Raw genomic sequence first — 19,907 nt, forward strand, 5'->3', positions numbered from 1 at the left:
AACTAACCATTTCTCTGAGGATCTCTGGTTTCTTTTAGTTGGCAAATGCAATTTTGAAATGAAAATCTGGGTATTGGTATGTTCACTGCTGCTGGGGTATATGTGCTTCTAAGCCCTTTCAATGGATAGAGGTAGGAAATATATAAAAAGTAGATACATAAATAAAACGGACAACAAAAACATATTACACTTTATGTGGTAAATCTAACACACACATATATATATATAGGAAATCATGAGTTCACACCTGATTCTTCCAATTCCAGTCTATACTCCATGGGATTCTTCCTTTCCTCACTCCATTCCATATTTGTATCTTTCTTCTTTAGTTAGATTCCTGGCTCCTCAAAGCATCACCACTCCTTCTCATTTGCTCAGTCCTACAGTACATATAAAATAGTTTGTGAATTACTATACTCAGACCACTACAGAACAGAAACCTGCTAATGAATTCAAGGCTTTATTTTGCATGCAATTCTTCTTTTTTTTTTTTTTTTTTTTGAGACGGAGTCTCGCTCTGTCGCCCAGGCTGGAGTGCAGTGGCCGGATCTCAGCTCACTGCAAGCTCCGCCTCCTGGGCTCACGCCATTCTCCTGCCTCAGCCTCCCGAGTAGCTGGGACTACAGGCGCCCGCCACCTCGCCTGGCTAGTTTTTTTGTAGTTTTAGTAGAGACGGGGTTTCACTGTGTTCACCAGGATGGTCTCGATCTCCTGACCTCGTGATCCACCCGTCTCGGCCTCCCAAAGTGCTGGGATTACAGGCTTGAGCCACCGCGCCCGGCCTTGCATGCAATTCTTCTAAATCCACCCTTTCTCTACCCCTGGAATGAAGACTATCGTCAGTATACATACTGTGTTCAAGAGTTACTTGAATTGGTGCTTCCTTTTTCTTTTCTTTCAGTGTGGTTATGTTATTTATATGAAATTTATTTGGGTTCATTTTATTCTATTTATGATATTCTGTTTTAATTTTTTCCTTCTGTTTTTATTATTTATTTATTTAGACAGGGTCTCGCTCTGTAACCCAGGCTGGAGTTCATTGGCACACTCACGGCTCACTGCAGCCTCAACCTCTTAGGCTCAAACAGTCCTACTGCCTCAGCCTCCCAAGCAGCTGGTGTGCACCACCACACCTGGCTAATTTAATTTTTTGTAGAGACTAGGTCTTGCTCTGTTGCCTAGGTTGGTTTAAAATTCCCTGGCTCAAGCAGTCCTCCTGCCTTAGCATCCCAAGGTGCTGGGATTACAGGCGTAAATTTTTTTTTTTTTTTTGATACAGAGTCTCACTCTGTTGCCCAGGCTGGAGTGCGGTGATGCAATCTTGGCTCACCGCACTCTCTGCCTCCTGAGTTCAAATGATTCTTGTGCCTCAGCCTCCCAAGTAGCTGGGATTACAGATGTGCCACCACGCCCTGCTAATTCTGTATTTTTAGTGGAGGCGGGGTTTCACCATGTTGGCCAAGCTGGTCTCGAACTCCTGACCTCAAGTTATCCGCCTGCCTCGGCCTCCCAAAGTGCTGGGATTACATGCGTGAGCCACTACGCCTGGCCTTTTTTTTTTTTTTTTTTTTTTTTTTTTTTTTAATATGTAGAATTTTAATATGCTTCCAAATGTCAAAATTATACCAAAATGTGTACTCAGAATTGTTCTGTCCTTATTTTTCCAGTCCATTCCCTCCCATCCTTTGAAAGTAACTAGTTTCTTTGTTTCTGGTTCATACTTCCTATGTTTCTTTTTGCAGAAGTAAGCAGACATGTGAATATTTCCTCCTTTCTCACACAAAAGTTGTCATAGTATTTGTAATCTTTTGTACTTTGCTTTTTTCACTTAATAGTATAGCTTGGAAGTTTATTCCATGGCAGTTTCAAGAGGTTTTCCTCATTCTTTTTTCATAGCTGCATAAATGTTAGAGCATTTGGGGTAGTTTCCAGTATTTTGCAATGACACATAATGCTGGTGTGAGTAACTGTGTTATTTAAATTTTATCGACAAAAAAATAAATGGTATATTTTAGTCTATTGACTTTTTTATTTTTGCCATGTTTTCTCTTAGATATTTTTATAAGTTAAATCTAAAATAATTGTATTTATCATTTTCAACATTTACCAGTTGACTCTTTTCCCATCAACAGGTAGATTTAGACGTTACTCTACCTGGGGAAGGTGGAAAAGATCGACCTTTTAAGGTGTCAATCAAATTTGTCTCTCGGGTGAGTTGGCATCTACTGCATGAAGTACTGACAGGACGGACCTTGCCTGAGCCACTGGAATTAGACAAGCCAATCAGCACTAACCCTGTCCATGCCGTTGATGTGGTGCTACGACATCTGCCCTCCATGAAGTGGGTGCTTCTGCTTTTTTTCTCTTTAGATTTTAAACTCCCAAGAATGACTTGTGCAGGCTTCTCTTGGTTAAACCTTTATTTGCCGTATATTTTGATTGTTCAACTGAAATGTTGAACGAATAGCATCAATACAAATTCATTGACAGGAGTACGTTACAGAAAATTATCTGGCTTTTGCAAGTAACTATACATCATTAGCTTAGCTAATCTTATGAATAATTTTATAGAAAAATATCTCACCCTTTCTCTTAGGATCTAAAAGTCTTAACAGATCTATTTTCAGATGTATTTCTTTCGTTATATTATCTTGCTTTAAAAGTAATTTCACTGTTTATACAACAACATCAAATTGTGTTGAATTGCTTTTCTTTTTTTTTTTTTTTTTTTTTTTTTTTTTTTTTTTTGGAGACAGAGTCTCGCTCTGTCGCCCAGGCTGGAGTGCAGTGGCCGGATCTCAGCTCACTGCAAGCTCCGCCTCCCGGGTTCACGCCATTCTTCTGCCTCAGCCTCCTGAGTAGCTGGGACTACAGGCGCCCGCCACCTCGCCCGGCTAGTTTTTTGTATTTTTAGTAGAAACGGGGTTTCACCGTGTTAGCCAGGATGGTCTCGATCTCCTGACCTCGTGATCCACCTACCTCGGCCTCCCAAAGTGCTGGGATTACAGGCTTGAGCCACCGCGCCCGGCTTGAATTGCTTTTCTTAATAATCCTAGGACCTCACATGTGTAGGGTATGCTCCTGTGTGTGACCGCATGTGTACCCATGTATTTTTTATTGTTTGGTTGGGTTTTTTTGGAGACATGGTCTCACACTGGCGCCCAGGCTGTAATGCAGTGGCACAATCATGGCTCACTGCAGCCTCAACCTCCCAGGCCTAAGCAGTCCTCCTACCTCAGCCTTCTGAGTAGCTGGGAACACAGGCATGCACCATCACGCCTGGCTAATTTAAATTTTTTTTTTTTCTTGTAGAGATGGAATCTCCCTATGTTGCCCAGGTTGGTTTCAAACTCCTGGACTCAAGTGATCCTCTCACCTTAGCCTCCCAAAGTGCTTGGATTACAGGTGTGAGCCCCCACACCTGACTCAGTATGTTTTTTTTAAAGAAAAATAGTATGTCTTGCAAACACATTTATAGAAATAGCTTTTTGTTCAATAATTGTTTACTTGTTAACATTTTTAAGGTTGGAACTGTTAACTTTTTAAAGCCTATTTTTAAGAAATTATTTTAGATAAAATTCATTCTTATTTCAACCAACAGGTTTGAGAAAGGAAAATTTAAGTAGATTTCTTTCCGTTTAGAGTGGGTACTTTTTGCTTTCTCAAATTTGGAACATGTTTAGTTTCATACATTCATAATGATGAGCATCATTATGATAAGTTAATTGTGCTCTAGTCTCCCCTTTTCTGCAGATTTAAATACTCGTATGAGAAGGAAAGGATTGAACATGCCATTTTAATTTTTGTAGATACACGCCTGTGGGGCGTTCATTTTTCTCTGCTCCAGAAGGATATGACCACCCTCTGGGAGGAGGCAGGGAAGTGTGGTTTGGATTCCATCAGTCTGTTCGGCCTGCCATGTGGAAAATGATGCTTAATATTGATGGTAAGGGAACTAAAGCCATATTCTGTATTGGGTGGTAGATTTCTATATGATGTGTGTACATAAATTTTGTATATAATTATACATACCGGTATCTCGAAGTAATATTTGGACATGTATTATGATCTACTAGAAAAACCTTTATATTTTTATTACATTTCGTTTAGAAAGCCTGTAGAACTTACCTTGGAATGCTGCCAAACATGAAGCAAGCACATGAAGACAGATTTAAAAGCCCTGACAATTATCTGAGCAATCTTCTATTATAACTCACTTTTGCCCTTTTAACTCTAAGCCAACATTTTATTATGAAATATATATATTAAGAAAGATAATTCTGTTGAGCATGGTGACCCCCAGATGTTATACCTACTGCTGGTCTTAATGTGATGCTAATTGCATTCTTGTTTTTAGGTGTTTTCTTACAAAATATTTTCAAACTTATATAAAAGCAGAGAGAACAGTATGATGAACTACCACATAGGTAGCCATTACTCAGATTGTCAGAATTTTTCTACCTTTGCGTAATCCAAGTACATTTCTTCCTCTACGGTAGTGTTTTTAAATCAAATCCCAGACGGCATGTCATTTTGTCCCTACTACTTCAATGTGTACCTCTAAAACTATGGATATTTTCTTATAGCAGCAATGTCATTATTATATGTAGGAAAATTATAAACAAGCATTTATTTGTACCCTCTAATATCTGTCCATAATCAGATTTCCCTGATTGTCTGAAATATGCCTTTTTCTAGTTAGCTGGTTCTAATCAGAAGCAAAACAAGATCCACACATCACATTTGATTATTATGCCTTTTTCGATCTAGTAGTCCCACTTCCTTCCTTGTTTTCTTGTTTCTTTATGCCATTGACGTTTTACAAAAACTTGGTCACTTGTTCTGTAGAATATGTTCAAATCTGATTTTGTCTTTTTGTTTTCTTGTGTTATTACCTTGTTCCTCTATCCCCTATATTTTCTGAAAATAAAAGCTTAGAAGTTTCATTCCATTCTGGTTCAAAATGCTTAGAAGTGCTTTGTGTTGTGTCATATTAGGAAACACAGTATCTAGTGGTCCCAATTTTAGTGATGCAAAAATCAGTCTCTAGGTTCAGAGATTAATCAGTAGATGCAGAGATCTTCCATTGTAAATTTCTTAATTAACTTTTGAATTGCTAATGTTCTGTTCACTGATCATTGTGACCCAAATTATTTATTTCACTAGGGATTACGAACTGGTAAATTTTCTGTTACTCTTTTTGCATTAGGATTTGCATTAAAATTTGCATGGAATTTTTCTGTGGAAAAGCTTCATGTCCTGTTGATAATTCGTAAATGTTTGAAAGCTTTCTTGCTTTCAGACACAGCAGGATATTCCTTTCTCATCTTATATTTCTTGCCCAGTACCTGACATTAGACATTCCTCCAAAGATCCCTGGTCCTTCCAGATCAGGGCAGTTTCCTCACTTTTTCAGCTGCACCTACCATTGTGTAATATGTGATTGAGGAGGGGATATATTTAACTAGTTTTCTTTAGATGTATACTAGAGTTATTTTTAACTATTTTCTATTTCACATTATTTTATGTATATTAAGATACGTCTGTAAGATAAATTCCTGGAGGTTAGACTGATGAGTTAAGGGCAAATGTATTAATATTTGTAATTTATATCATTATTACCAGATTGCACTCCACAGAGATTGTAAATATTTTTCATCAATGAATGAGAGTACCAGTTACCTTATATCTTTGCCACTAGAATTGTCAAACTCTTAGATTTTCATCAATCAATTTGCAAGAAATAGTTTTCTTGTGTCCTCTTAATTTGTATTTGACTACCTTTTCACAAATATAAGGGCCACTTGTGTTTCTTTTTTAATGAACTGTTAGTTTATATCTTTGCCCTTTTTTTTCTATTGGATTTTTGGTCTTCTCATTTACTGATAAAGCTTTATAAATTAAGGAAGTTAGCCCTTCATCTGTCATGAGTTGCAGATATTTTACCTAGGTTGCTATTTGTCTTTTGATTTTTGGTATGGTGGAGTTTTTTTTTTTTTTTTTTTTGCCGTGCAGAAGTTTGTTTGTATGTTGGTGTGTACACACATACATATGTATTGGTCAGTCATTTCTTTTATGACTTTTAATATCTGATAGGACTAGTCCCATTTTCTCTTTTCAGGGTTTTCCAGGCCATTCTTATGTATAAGCTTTAGAAATTCCTTGTTTAGATCCAGTGAGTGGGAGAGGACAGATTGTTATTTTTATTGAGATCCTATTAGATTTATAAATTAAGTTAGGACAAATTGGCATCTTTAAGATGTTATCTTTTCTGTCAAAGAATATACTATGTCTTTCTATTTGTTCAAGGTTACTTTTGTTTTCTTCAAGAGATCTTACAGCTTTCTTCACATAAATTTTTCACATTTCTTTTTTTCTTTTCTTTCTTTCTTTTTTTTTGAGACCGAGTTTCGCTCTGGAGTACAATGGAGTGATCTCGGCTCACAGCAACCTCTGCCTCCCGGGTTCAAGCAATTCTCATGCCTCAGCCTCCCAAGCAGCTGTGATTACAGCATGCACCACCACACTCAGCTAATTTTGTATTTTTAGTAGAGACGGAGTTTCACCATGTTGGTCAGGCTGGTCTCAAAACTCCTGACCTCAGGTGATCCACCCACCTCAGCCTCCCAGAGTGCTGGGATTACAGGCATGAGCCACCGCACCCAGACCATTTCTTGTTATTCCAGGATATTTTCTCCTTTTTATTGCTATTAAATGGGTTTATAGATACTAACTTGTTATTGCTTATATGTATTCAGGCTTTTGCTTTCTGTATACTTTCTCTCTTTCTGTGTTATTGAAGTCCATTATTGTTTGTGGTATTTTTTCAGGTGATTTTATTGGGGTTTCTAGGTTATAATCATCACCTGCAACTAGTGATAAGTTTACCTCTTCCTTTGGATTTTTATACCTCTAATTTTTTTACCACATTATATAGACTAATCAGACAAGGTAGGATTAAATAGTAGTGATTAATGTGCATCCTTTTTCTTTCTTGCTCTAGAAGCATTAAGTATTGTATGTTTGTATATATTGTCATATTAAGGAATATCTGTTTCTTGTTTTATTAAGTATGTTTATCAAGAGTATGTGTAAATTTTGTCCGATGCCTTTTCAGCATCTATGGAGCTGAAGATATGATATTTCTCTTCTTTTTAACAAACATTGAACCAAACCAGCAGTCCTAGAGTCTTTTAATTGATGCTGGATTTTGTTTGCTAACACTTTACTTTTATAAATTAAAATGCAAAAGTCTGATTAATCTGCAGCCTTCCCATTTTGTACAGTCTTTGTCAAGTTTTGGTGTTATTTCCTAAAAAATTCAGAAGTTTTCCATTTTCTAAAATGTATAACAGTTTTAAAATAGTATTGATATTATCAGCTCTTTTATGATTTCGTAGAATTCCCCTATAAAACCTTGTGACCTGGTGTTTTTTGTTTCGTTTGGTTTGGTTTGCTAGGTAGCTGTTTTAAAACTTCCCTCATTTATTTTGTGAAAATCAGTCTAATAATTTATCACACATTTAAAAATGACTAAAAGTATAATAGGATTGTAACACAAAGAAAGGATAAATGCTTAAGGTAATGGATACCCCATTTACGCTGATCTGACTATTATGCATTATATGCCTGTATCAAAAGCTCATGTAACCCATAGATATATACACCTACTATGTACCCATAAAATTTTTTTTTAATTAAAAAAAAAAGTCTCTTCAGGGTGTTTAGGTTCACTTTTGGTAGCTCACATTTTACTGGAAAATTATTTATTTTATTCATATGTAATTTAATTATACAGAGTTTTACAAAGTAGTTTCTATTGTTGTTATTGTTATTATTATTTTTTTTTTTTGAGACAGGGTCTTGCTGTGTCACCCAGGCTGGAGTGCAGTAGTATAATCTTGACTCACTGCAACCTCTGCCCCCCAGGGTCAAGTGACCTTCCCACTACAGCCTCCTGAGCAGCTGGGAATACAGACACATGTCACCACACCTGGCTAATTTTTGTATTTTTTTGTAGAGACAGGATTTTACCATGTTGCCCAGGCTGGTCTCGAACTCCTAGGCTCAAGAGATCTGCCTGCCTTGACTTCCCAAAGTGCTGGGATTACAAGCATGTGCCACCGTGCCAGGCCAGTTTCTATTAGTTTTTGAAATTCTGTGTATATCTGTGGTTTTCCCAGTTTATTATTTTGCATATCTATGCTTTGTTCTTTTCACTTTTTTTTTTCAGGTAGTGAAATTGGGTGGTATTTGTTTTTCTCCATCTTTTTCAAGCTTTCAACAATAAGCATCTATTACTTTTTATCAAAAAATTTTAAAAAGTTATGGAATCATAAATATTTATTTTAGAATACAAAAATAAATATGTATGTTCTTGATTTCTTTTTTGGTAACATATTCTTCCCAGTTAATGAATTACTGAAACCTATAATAGAGAATCTTTTCTATTATTCTAGCTCAGGTGTATATTTAGTACTTCAACTTAAATTCTTGGATCAGTGAAATAAAATCTTGATGAACTCTTTCTAGAGAAGTAAGGTACCCAAATTTATTGAAACAATTTTTTTTTTTTTTTTTTTGAGTTTTGCTCTGGTGTCCAGGTCGGAGTGTAGTGGCTCGATCTCAGCTCACTGCAACCTCCGCCTCCCCAGTTCAAGCGATTGTCCGGCCTCAGCCTCCCAAGTGACTGGGATTACAGGTGCGCGCCATGATGCCCGGCTAATTTTTTTGTATTTTTAGTAGAGATGGGGTCTCACCATGTTGGTCAGGCTGGTCTCAAACTCCTGACCTCAGGTGATCTGCCTGCCTCAGCCTCCCGAAGTGCTGGAATTACAGGCGTGAGCCAACGCATCCGGCCTGAAAACAATTTTTATTAAAATTAAACTCACTAGAAAACTCTCAAGAATTGTGTTGCAGATCATTTGAAAATATGTCTGCCAACTTCCCCTTCCTTCCTGAAGTGTGTTTACAGGCAGAGCAAGTTACAACAGTCTTACTGTTCTTTAAGGATAGAGCAGCTTCCTGGGGATTCTGGAGGTTCAGTTCTCTGGTCAGTGATCAGGACACAATACTGATGTTGAGGAAAGTAAGGCCTTTCCGACAATGGGAATTATTCTTTTTTTTTCTTTTTTTCTTTTAAGACGGAGTCTGGCTCTGTCGCCCAGACTGGAGTGCAGTGGCGCGATCTCAGCTCACTGCAAGCTCCACCTCCCAGGTTCACACCATTCTCCTGCTACAGCCTCCTGAGTAGCTGGGACTACAGGCGCCCGCCACCACACCCAGCTAATTTTTTGTATTTTTAGTAGAGATGGGGTTTCACCACGTTAGCCAGGATGGTCTCGATCTCCTGACCTCACAATCCACCCACCTCAGCCTTCCAAAGTGCTGGGATTACAGGCGTGAGCCACCGCGCCCAGCCAACAATGGGAATTATTCTTAAAGTTATTTTTCTGTCTTTTTAAGCTAGATTAGTAACATGTACTTTCGTTTTATTGGTGGAAATATTTAAAACAATTATTTTTCTGGTGATCACTGTTTTAGCTGTATTACAAAACTGCTGATATGTAGTATTTTTATTCTAGAAATTAGAAATAGGTATTATATTATATTCTAGAAACTCCTCAAATTTCTTTTGTATTTCCCCTGTGCTTGAAATATTGTTTGAGAGACTTTTCAGATTTTCAGAATGAAAATCGTTTTGTTTTCTGGATTTGTTGTGAATTTTCTAGTTTCATTGTATTGTTAAAAAATGGGGTTTGTATTTTTCCTTTTAGAGTTTGTAGAGGTATTTTTTGTAGCCCAATATATGGTCACTTTTTGTGATAGTTCTATGGCTATTTGAAAATAAGGTATATTCATATATTAGATTAGGGTGAAATATCCATCAGAGCTACCAGTTTATGTTGCTTATGTCATTTATTTCCTTACTTAGTTTTGTTTTTTGTTCTCTCAGACTAGGAGAAATAAATTTCCTATTATTAATATCTTTCTATTTCTTTTATCTCCTATAATTTCATTTTCTGAATGTTGCTACTGTATATTTAGAAGCATATATATTCATATCTATTTTCTTTGTTATGAATTATAACCTTTATATGATGAGTGACTTTTTGTACTTTTTGACCAAAATTCTAGATTATCTAATAAAAGGATTGCACTTCATGCTTTTGTGAACTTTATCCTATCCTTTAATTTTTTTTTCAGGTATATCTTATCACAACATAGAATGGTTTGCTTTGTGGGTCAGTTTAAAGCTTTTTTTCTGTTTAGTGGATGAATTAAGCCAGATATAGATAGAAAGGACATATCCTCCTATCAAGACACAACCATTGGTTGTGGTTTTGTAAAATTATTTTATGCCATTTTTTATGTTTGTATATATTTTGAAACTTTGAGTGGTGTGTTTTCTGTACTTTTTAAATGTTAGTCCTCATATTAGGAAGATTTTCCCCCCAGTGGTTATCTTTATACTTACACTTTCATATGATACTTGTCTTCCTCTGTTTTAAAGCAGTCTTTTCTTTCCCTTAATTGAGTAAGTTACATTAGCTTTATTCTCTTCCCTTCTTTCTACTACTTTTAGCCAATATAGTATTATTTTATTGCCCTTTATAATTTTATTCTTTCTTGTTGCTTAAGGTTTTACTGATTGACTTTCAACTTTGACTCCTATCTATTGCACATGAGGTGCAGTCATTGAGCTTATTCTACTTTTTATATTTTCTGCTCTTGACATTCATTTGAATTCCTACATTCTTAGACCATGTAACAGTTTCATTCCATTTGTTTTCAATCTTAAATCTGCAATTAAATGTATTGTTGCTCACTGCCAGTCCTTTTGCTGAAATTTTTCTGGTCATTTGTTGGTTTCAGTTTGTCCTCAAGTTGCTGCTTCAATAAATGCTCATATGAATAAGGGCTGAGTTATCTGTAGCCTTATTCCTGAAGGATTGTTTGGCTAGATGTGGAATTTTTGGCTCACACTTTTTCCTTGAGTACCTTGTAGGTATTTTTCCACTGTCTTCTGGCATTGAATGTTCAATAGAGAAGTATGATGCCAGCTTGATTTTATTTTTCTTAGAAGGGATGTGCTTTTTTGTGTGTGATTGCTGAAAGTATTTCTTCCAAATACCAAATAATTTAGAAATTATTTTATTAAGTGACATCTGATAAAATTATTAGATGTTTTCTTAATTGACCATTTTGGGTCAGTTTTATGTCTATCATTTTATTTACTTTAAAAAAATTTTTATCCTGCATGCTTCTTACTGTGCCTTTCGTGTTGTATATTTTTACCATGTGCTCATTGCATTTTAGTTCTTAAATTTTTTTAATTCTTAAAATTCTTTTTCTTCCATTTCTCTTTTGAGTTCTGCCATGCTTGTTTCACTGCAACTCCCGTTGACTGGATAGCTCCTCCTTGAGTTCCTAAATTTCTGCTCTGAACTTTTTCTTCATAACTGCATTAGGAATTTTTCAATGCGAGTAACAAGTAGGGTTTTAATTTTTCTCTGCTTTGTGATGATATTGTTTGTTGAGGTTTCTTTGTCAGAGATGTCGCAGTGCCTTTTTACATTTTTTTCTATGGTATTTTTGTATAGATACTTAACCACTTTTTTGTTGCTTATATTGGCATGAGATGAGTTTCCCAAACCATCCGTTAGAAGGGACTTAAGGGTCTTAGGAACGTTAGGAACACCTTCGGAGCAAGATAGTTTTCCAGGTTTCTGTATTCAAGGGCTCTCTGCTCCATTGTTCTGGTGGATTCTTTCTTCAAAATACAGCCACATCTCCTCTGCCTCTCAGTAACTTAAGGGGTTTAAATAATGTGAACTACCAGCCATGAGTTTTCCAGGTCCTATTTTTGCTACCAAGGGATACACCTCCTACCCTTTAAATTGCCTGCCTCAAATGTTAACAATTAAAGAATTTGTGATCGATATACAGAAGTTCTTTGTACTATTCTTATAACTTTGTGAGTTTGAAACTACTTCAAAAGAAGAAATTACAAAAGAGCATGCCTCACTTATAAAAGAGTGGTCCTTTCTGAGATCTGTCACTTCCAAACCACTTATTGTTCTGCCACTTTCTACACCTCCTTTCCTTACCTCCTTCTGAGAATCCCCCATTTAATCTCAGTTCTAAACATTGTAGTTCCCACTTGAGATAGGTTCTTTTCTTTCTGGGAGTAAAGATGTGCTATTCCCCTACCAGATTCCTTTATACTTCTTGTCTTTCTCCCATGCTCAGATGTGGCTTCTTTTACTCTGAAGTACTTTGGGTCATATTTACTTATAATTTGGCATTTTTAGGTTTTTATTATCCGCTAGTTTCACTAAAGACGTATGGTATTTTTTGTTTTTAACATTGTCTTTGTTGCTCTGTACCGGTTCTTGGAGAAAGATGGGAAAATTTGGAACTAAATGGCTGTTATGTTCCTACTAGAACTTGAAGTCCAGCTTTGAAAATTATTAAGAAATAATTTCTAGGCCGGGTGTAGTAGCTCACGCCTGTAATCCTAGCACTTTGGGAGGCCAAGGTGGGAGGATCACTTGAGCCTAGGAGTTTGAGACCAGCCTGGGCAACATAGTGAGACCCCCATCTCTATTAAAAAAGAAATAATTTCTAAATAACCCCTTGTTTAAAGAAATCATGAAGAAAATTTTGAACTGAAGGATAATGAATACAATACATATAGAACTGGTATGATCAGCTAAAGCAATGCTTAGAGAGAATTTAAAACTTTAAATGCCTATTATAAAAGAAAAAAAGCATCAGTGACATGAACATTCATTCTCAACAAGTTAGAAAAATCACAGAAAATTAAATGCGAAAGAGAATAGAAAGAAATAAAAGATAAAAACCAATCAGTGAAATAGAAAAAACTTCTCTCTGTCCTTTAGATAGGGAGACTTCAAAGGTTTTTAAGAAGGATAGTGACATGATCATATTTGTTTTCCAGAAAGAGACCTCTGGCAGCAGTGTGGAGAATAGATAGAGGAGAAAAAACTAATCTGAGAAGCCAGTTAGGAGGCTTTTCAATCACTAGTTCAGGTAAGAGATGGTGATGGTCTAATGTGGGATGGAGAGGAAGGATTAAGCTGGAAAAATAGGTTTAAGAACCATGTCCAGGAAAAAAAAAAAACTTTGGGTGTAGTTACTGATACATGGAACTGATTGGAAAAAAATAGACCAGAGCTTTACTAGATTTTTGAAGGAATTATTTTTGCAAATAAACTATAAGCCTGGCATATCAGTCAAGGTTCAGCTAGGGAAACAGAACCAGTAGGAAGTATAGAGAGTGAGAGGGGTTTATGCAATTGTAGGAGCTAGATAGGCAAGTCTGAAATTTTTGGGGCAGGCTGGCAGGAAGGGCAGGTGAAATTCAGGCACGGGCTGAAGCAGTTATCTATAGGTGGAATTTCTTGCTTTCAGGGAAGCCTCAGCCCTACTTTTAAGACCTTTCACCTAACTGAATTAGGCCCATCAACATTATTCAGGATAATCTCTTTTACTTAAAGTCAATGGATTATGGATTTTAATTACATCTACAAAATACCTTCATAGCAACACCTAGATTAGTGTTTGATTAAACAAATGGCAGCTGGTAGCCTAGCAAGTTAACACATTAAAAACAACACCTGCCATGGTGACTTACACCTGTAATCCCAGCATTTTGGGAGACCAAAGCTGGAGGGTCACTTGAGATCAGGAGTTTGAGATTAGGCTGAACAACATAGTGAGACCTGATCTCTACCAAAAAAAAAAAAGAAAAGAAAAAAATTAGCCAGGTGTGGTGTGTGCTTGTAGTCCCAGCTGCTAAGGAGGCTGAGATGGGAGGAAGGCTTGAGCCCAGGAGATCAAGGCTGTATTGAGCCATGATTGTACCACTGCACTCCAGCAGTGACAAAGCAAGGCCCCATCTCAAATAAATAAAAAGAACAACTACTCTCCACACCTGGTGTGAAATTTTCTGTGATTATTCAGCCCTTGAAGCAACTTTAAGGTACAGTGACTGCCATATTATAAACTGTCTCCCAAGAAGGGCGTACTCTCCAGTGTACATTCAGAGTAGTGACTCTGAGTTTTCTAGCAGGTATGAATGGTGGTACTGTCAACTGAATATGGAAGTAGATCTACTATTGCTGATTAGTTGGCAGTATACACCATGTATCAATGTTAACATGTCCGAAGCTTGAGGATTCTATGGAACATATAGGCAGACATATCTAGTATATAGTTAGAAATTTAGGTATGAAAATCTATAATGTGGGAGCTCAAAGTAAGAATGTTGGGACTCTTCAGTACGTAAATCCATATTTGAAACTATAGAAGTGGAAAAACTCTTTAGGAATATTATTTAGATTGAAACAGGAAAGAGAAGGATAAAGCCATTGAGGAATACTAGCATTTAAGAAAGAAAGAACTAGTGAGCAAGTAATGATAATTACAAGGCAATATGAGACACCAAACATGATGTCAAAGAAGCCAAGAGGGGAAACATATCCAAAAAATAAATGAACTGGGCAGAGGGGCTCACGCCTGTAATGCCAACTACTTGGGAGGCTAAGGCAGGAGGATAGTCTGAGCCCCAGGAGTTGGAGGCTGCAGTGAGCAGTAATTGAGCCACTGTACTCCAGCCTAGGCAACAGAGTGAGACCCCTATCTCTAAAAAAGGAAACAAAAAGTAGATGATTTCACAGTTAAACAATGAGAGCTTTTTCAATAAAATCAAGAGACGAGGATATCAGTACTATGGTTTTTAGTCACTATTGTGTTTGCTAACTTCTGTTCTTCTTACAGGTTTCAGTCTACATGTTACTTCCTTGAGAAGCAGTGTTTGACACCCTTCTCCCCCCATCCAGCCATCCCCCAAGTCTGAGTTAGGTATTTCTCTTCTGTATTCCCATAGCACAGTGTAATTCCCCTATAATAGCATGTATCACCTTGAATTATGAGTGTTTATTGTTCTGTCTCTCCTATTAGAATGAAAGCTCCATAAAGGGATTGTCATTTTATTCACCAGTGTACCCTCCATGCCCAGCACAACTTTTGGTCATATTAAACAAAGAATGAATAAATAAATCCAAGATCATAGGAGGAGGAGCATCCAAATGAGCCTCAAAAATCAGAGAAATATTTGTAGTAGTATGTGATATCTTAGCTGAGCTTTAACAAGTATAATGAGATCAAGAGTTTGGATTGAAAATGAGGTACTCAGGAATAAATGATTTCTGAGGTCTCTAAGATATTATAAAACCTTATTGAAATATCTAAGAGAAAATTTAATGAAACGCATTATCCTTATGGAGAAGACTCAATTTTATAAAATGTCAGTTCTCCCCAAATCAATCTATAAATGTAGTTTTAATTAAAATTCCAATTGGGGGCCAGGTACAGTGGGTATGCCGGTATTTCCAGGACATTGGGAGGCCAAGGTGGGAGGATTGCTTGAGCCTGGGAGTTCTGACCAACATGGTGAAACCTCATTGCTAAAAAAGACAAAAAAGGCCAGGCGCTGTGGCTCAAGCCTGTAATCCCAGCACTTTGGGAGGCCGAGATGGGCAGATCACGAGGTCAAGAGATCGAGACCATCCTGGCTAACCCGGTGAAACCCCATCTCTACTAAAAAATACAAAAAACTAGCCGGGCGAGGTGGCGGGTGCCTGTAGTCCCAGCTACTCGGGAAGCTGAGGCAGGAGAATGACGTCAACCCGGGAGGCGGAGCTTGCAGTGAGCAGAGATCCGGCCACTGTACTCCAGCCTGGGCAACAGAGCGAGACTCCGTCTCAAAAAAAAAAAAAAAAAAAAGACAAAAAAATTAGCCAGGTGTGGAGGTGTGTGACTATAGTCCCAGCTACTCAAGAGGCTCAGATGGGAGAATCGCTTGAGCCCAGAAGTCGAGGCTACAGTGAACTGTGCTCTCACCACTGTACTCCAGCCTGGGCAACAGAATGAGACCCTGTCTCAAAAAACATAAAATAAAATTCCAGTAGGGTATAGTATTATTAAGATTTATATGGAAGAATAAGTGACTAAGAAAAACCAATAGAATTTTAAAGAAAAATAAAGCAGGAATTGTCCTACTTCCTATAAAACTGTAACAGTTATACCACATGGCTTCAAGTGCAGGGACAGGCAGATTAATGAAGCAGAGTCTAGAAACAAGCCATATATGTGTTTATGGAAACTGTAAATATCTGACGTAGTGTTTCAGATCAGTAGGGAAAGAGTAGAATATTTAATAAATTGTGTTTACACAGTTAACTGTTTAAAAAATTAGATCCATCTAACATTAGACACAAAATTTATTTCTAGGTGAATTATAATCCCAAATATGAAAAGCAAATCTTGCAAATTCTTTTAGGATAAAAATGAGAGAATATTCCTAACACCAAACAAAGTAAAAAGTATAAACTGCAAAGGAAAATACTGATAAACTTGACCAAAATTTAAAACTTGTGTAATGCAAAAGAAACAAAGTTTAAAATATTAGAAAATTTGTAGCTCGTATAACTGAAAACTTTACAAAATATAAGGACAGATGAATTGAAAAATAGGTAGTTCTCAAAACAGGAAACCCATATAGCCAGTAAACATGTGAAAAGATTCTCATTCATTTATAATCAAGAACTTACAAGTGAAATCAGTGTTACCATTTTGTACCCATCAGATTTGTAAAAAAAGCCTTATTATTTGCCAAAAGTGCAAGGTGAAAAGAAAAATCTTATGAAATCCCAAATGTTGGTGAGGATGAAGTAAAAGGAACTCTCACACATTGTTTGTAGAAGTACCATTTAGCACAACTACCCGGGAGAGCAGTTCTCAACTAGAAGAGATGAAGTAAAGATGAAATTGCATAACTTAAAACCCATAAAGAGGTATCTTGCATGTGTGCTTGAAACATTATATGTAATAGCAGAAAATTGGAAATAGTCTAAATTCCTGTCAGTAGTAGAATGAATAAACAGCACATAAATAGTTATATAATACTGTGGTGTACTACATAACAGTTAAATGAATGAACCAGATCTATATGTATCAATGTGAATTATTAAAACAATGTTATACCCAGACATCGTGGCTCATGTCTGTAATCCCAGGATTTTGGGAGGCAGAGGCCTTTAGATCATATGAGACCAGGAATTTGAAACCAGCCTGGCCTGCATGGCAAAACCCCATCTCTATGAAAAACACAAAAATTGGTCAGTTATGGTAGTGCACGTCTGTAATCCCAGCTACTGGAATTGAGGCATGAGAATCGCCTGAACCCAGGAGGTGGAGGTTGCAGTGAGCTAAGATCACACCTCTGTACTCCAGCCTAGGCAACAGAGTGAGACTCTGCCTCAAAAAAGAAAAAAGAAAAAAAAATGGGCTGGGCCTGGTGGCTCAGACCTGTAATCCCAGCACTTTGGGAGGTCAAGGCGGGTGGATCACTTGAGGTCAGGCGTTTGAGACCAGCCTGGTCAACATGGCTTAACCCTGTCTCTACTAAACATACAAAAATTAACTGGGCTCGGTGGTGCATGTCTGTAATCCCAGCTACTTGGGAGGCTAAGGCAGGAGAATCCCTTGAACCCAGAAGACAGAAGTTGCAGTGAGCCGAGATTGCACCACTGTACTCCAGCCTGGGCGACAGAGTAAGACTCCATCTCAAAAAAAAAAGAAGAAAAAGAAAAAAAGAAAATGTTGGGGGTGAGTAAATAGCAAAAGGGGCCGGGCATAGTGGAGGCCAAGGCAGGTGGATCACTTGAGGTCAGGAGTTCAAGACTAGCCTGGCCAACATGGTGAAACCTCATCTCTACTAAAAATACAAAAATCAGCCAGATGTGGTGGCATGCACCTGTAGTCCCAGCTACTCAGGAGGCTGAGGCAGGAGAATCAGTTGAAACCAGGAGGCAGAGGTTGCAGTGAGCCGAGATCATGCCACTGCACTCCAGCCTGGCTGACAGAGCAAGATTCTGTCTCAAAAAAAAAAAAAAAAAAAAATTAGCATGGTGGCACATGCCTGTCAATCCCAGCTACTCAGGAGGCTGAGGCAGGAGAATTTCTTCAACCCAGGAGACCGAGGTTGCAGTGAGCTGAGATTGAGCCACTGCACTCCAGCCTGGGTAACAGAGTGAGACTCTTGTTTCAAAAAAAAAAAAAAAGTGAAAGGATATGTTGTTACTTATATAAACTTAAGAACAAAAGTATGTACTGGATACATACAAATAAAGTGAAATTATAAAACAGAGATGGGGCAAATACACACCAGTTTCAAGAGTTTGGTTCCTTTTAGGAAGAAAAAGAAAAGAGAAATGGAATATGGTGGCTGGGTTAGGGAGAAGAGATAGACCAAAAAGATTTAAGAAAAATATGAGAGTATGTTTATGTGAGCAAAGTATAACTTGTGTCATTGGGAGGCAAAAAAATAAGATTGATTAAAAAAAAAAAAAAAACCTATGATCCAGGTATTGTAGCTCATGCGTGTAATCCCAACACTTTGGAAGGCCGAGGCGGGTGGATCACGAGGTCAGGAGTTTGAGACCAGCCTGCCCAACATGGGGAAACCCCATCTCTACTAAAAATACAAAAATCAGCTGTGCGTGGTGGTGCACACCTGTAATCCCAGCTACTCAGGAGGCTGAGGCAGGAGAATCGCTTGAACCTGGGAGGTGGAGGTTGCAGTGAGCCGAGATCTTGCCACTGCACTCCAGCCTGGGGGACGGGGCAAGTCTCTTGTTTCAGAAAAAAAAAAAAAAAAACAACCTATGGTAGCTTAATGAAATGGAAATAAAGCCTAACATTTGAAGTTGGTTTATTTTTTTCCCCAGCTTTATTCAGGTATGATTAACAAGTAAAAGTTACATGTATTTGAGGTATACAATGTGATTTTTGATAATACATATGCATTGTGAAATGATTACAGCAATCAAGCTAATTAATATAACAATCACCTCATAGGTATGTGAGAGACATAAGAACATGAAATTTACTCTCAGCGTATTTCAAGTATACATAATAATTATAGTCACCAAGCAGTACATTAGGTCTCCAGAACTTACTCATCTTGTAACTGAAAGTTTATACCCTTTGACCAGTATCTCACCATTTGCCTCAGCCCTCAGCCCTGGGTAACTACCATTCTAGCCTCTGTTTCTGTGAGTTGAGCTTTCTTAGATTCCACATGTGAGATCATACAGTATTTGTCTTTCTGTGTCTTGCTTATTTCATGTAACATAATATCCTCCAGGTTCATCCATGTTGTCACAGATGACAAGACTTCCTTCTTTTAAAGGCTAAATAATATTCCATTTTATGTATGTACCACGTTCTTTTTATCCATTTGTCGTCTGTCAGTGGTCACTTAGGTTGTTTCCATATCTTGGCTATTGCGAATAATGCTACAGTGAACGTGGGAGTGCAGATATCTCCTTGAGATAGTGGTTTTATTTACTTTGCATGTAGTCCCTGAAGTGGGATTGCTAGATCATATAGTAGTTCTATTTTTAATGTTTTGAGGAACCTCCATACTGTTTTCTGTAAAGGCTGCAACAAGGGTTTATTAATTGCCAATAAAATGCTGCTGTGAAAAATAATGAGAAATATTGCACTGACGATGTTACTTGGTTACATTTCCTTTTTTGCTTTTGCGTGATTTTGATTTTGGAAGCCTTGTACGTGGTATACTGCACTGAACTAAACAGCCTTTATTGAACTTGAAATCAGCTGGAGAAGACTGGTATTGAGCACTATAGTAAGTACTGTAAAGGAAAATACCAAGTGCAATGGAAGCATAAAAGGGAGGGATGTTTCCCTCAGGAAATGACAGATGGGAGCTAGGTGACATTGGTGATGGAAATAAGCGCAATTCTCTCTTATTGTGTGATTGGTCTTGAGAATTATTGTTCTATTGGCTTTTA

At 37.4% G+C, this 19,907-nt stretch overlaps 2 protein-coding genes across 15 annotated transcripts in view; one reads left to right on the plus strand and one right to left on the minus strand.

Annotated features, from left to right (window-relative positions):
* Positions 1–19,907, minus strand: part of PSMB2 (proteasome 20S subunit beta 2) — a 623,524-nt gene that overhangs the window by 387,019 nt on the left and 216,598 nt on the right. The gene's annotated exons all lie outside the window — the stretch shown is intronic.
* LOC126959105 (protein argonaute-3) overlaps positions 1–19,907 on the plus strand; it is a 235,011-nt gene that overhangs the window by 131,875 nt on the left and 83,229 nt on the right. For 5 of the 14 annotated variants that reach the window (XM_050798061.1, XM_050798066.1, XM_050798073.1 and 2 more), the window contains 2 exons: positions 2,133–2,341; positions 3,810–3,946. In XM_050798061.1, the coding sequence (XP_050654018.1) occupies positions 2,133–2,341; positions 3,810–3,946 (346 nt within the window). Of the gene's footprint in view, positions 1–2,132; positions 2,342–3,809; positions 3,947–8,398; positions 19,742–19,907 lie in introns of those variants that run through there. The other 9 variants (XM_050798079.1, XM_050798082.1, XM_050798103.1 and 6 more) reach the window with 7 other exon arrangements.

This window comes from Macaca thibetana, chromosome 1, assembly GCF_024542745.1.
Source record: "Macaca thibetana thibetana isolate TM-01 chromosome 1, ASM2454274v1, whole genome shotgun sequence".
NCBI lineage: Eukaryota > Metazoa > Chordata > Mammalia > Primates > Cercopithecidae > Macaca > Macaca thibetana.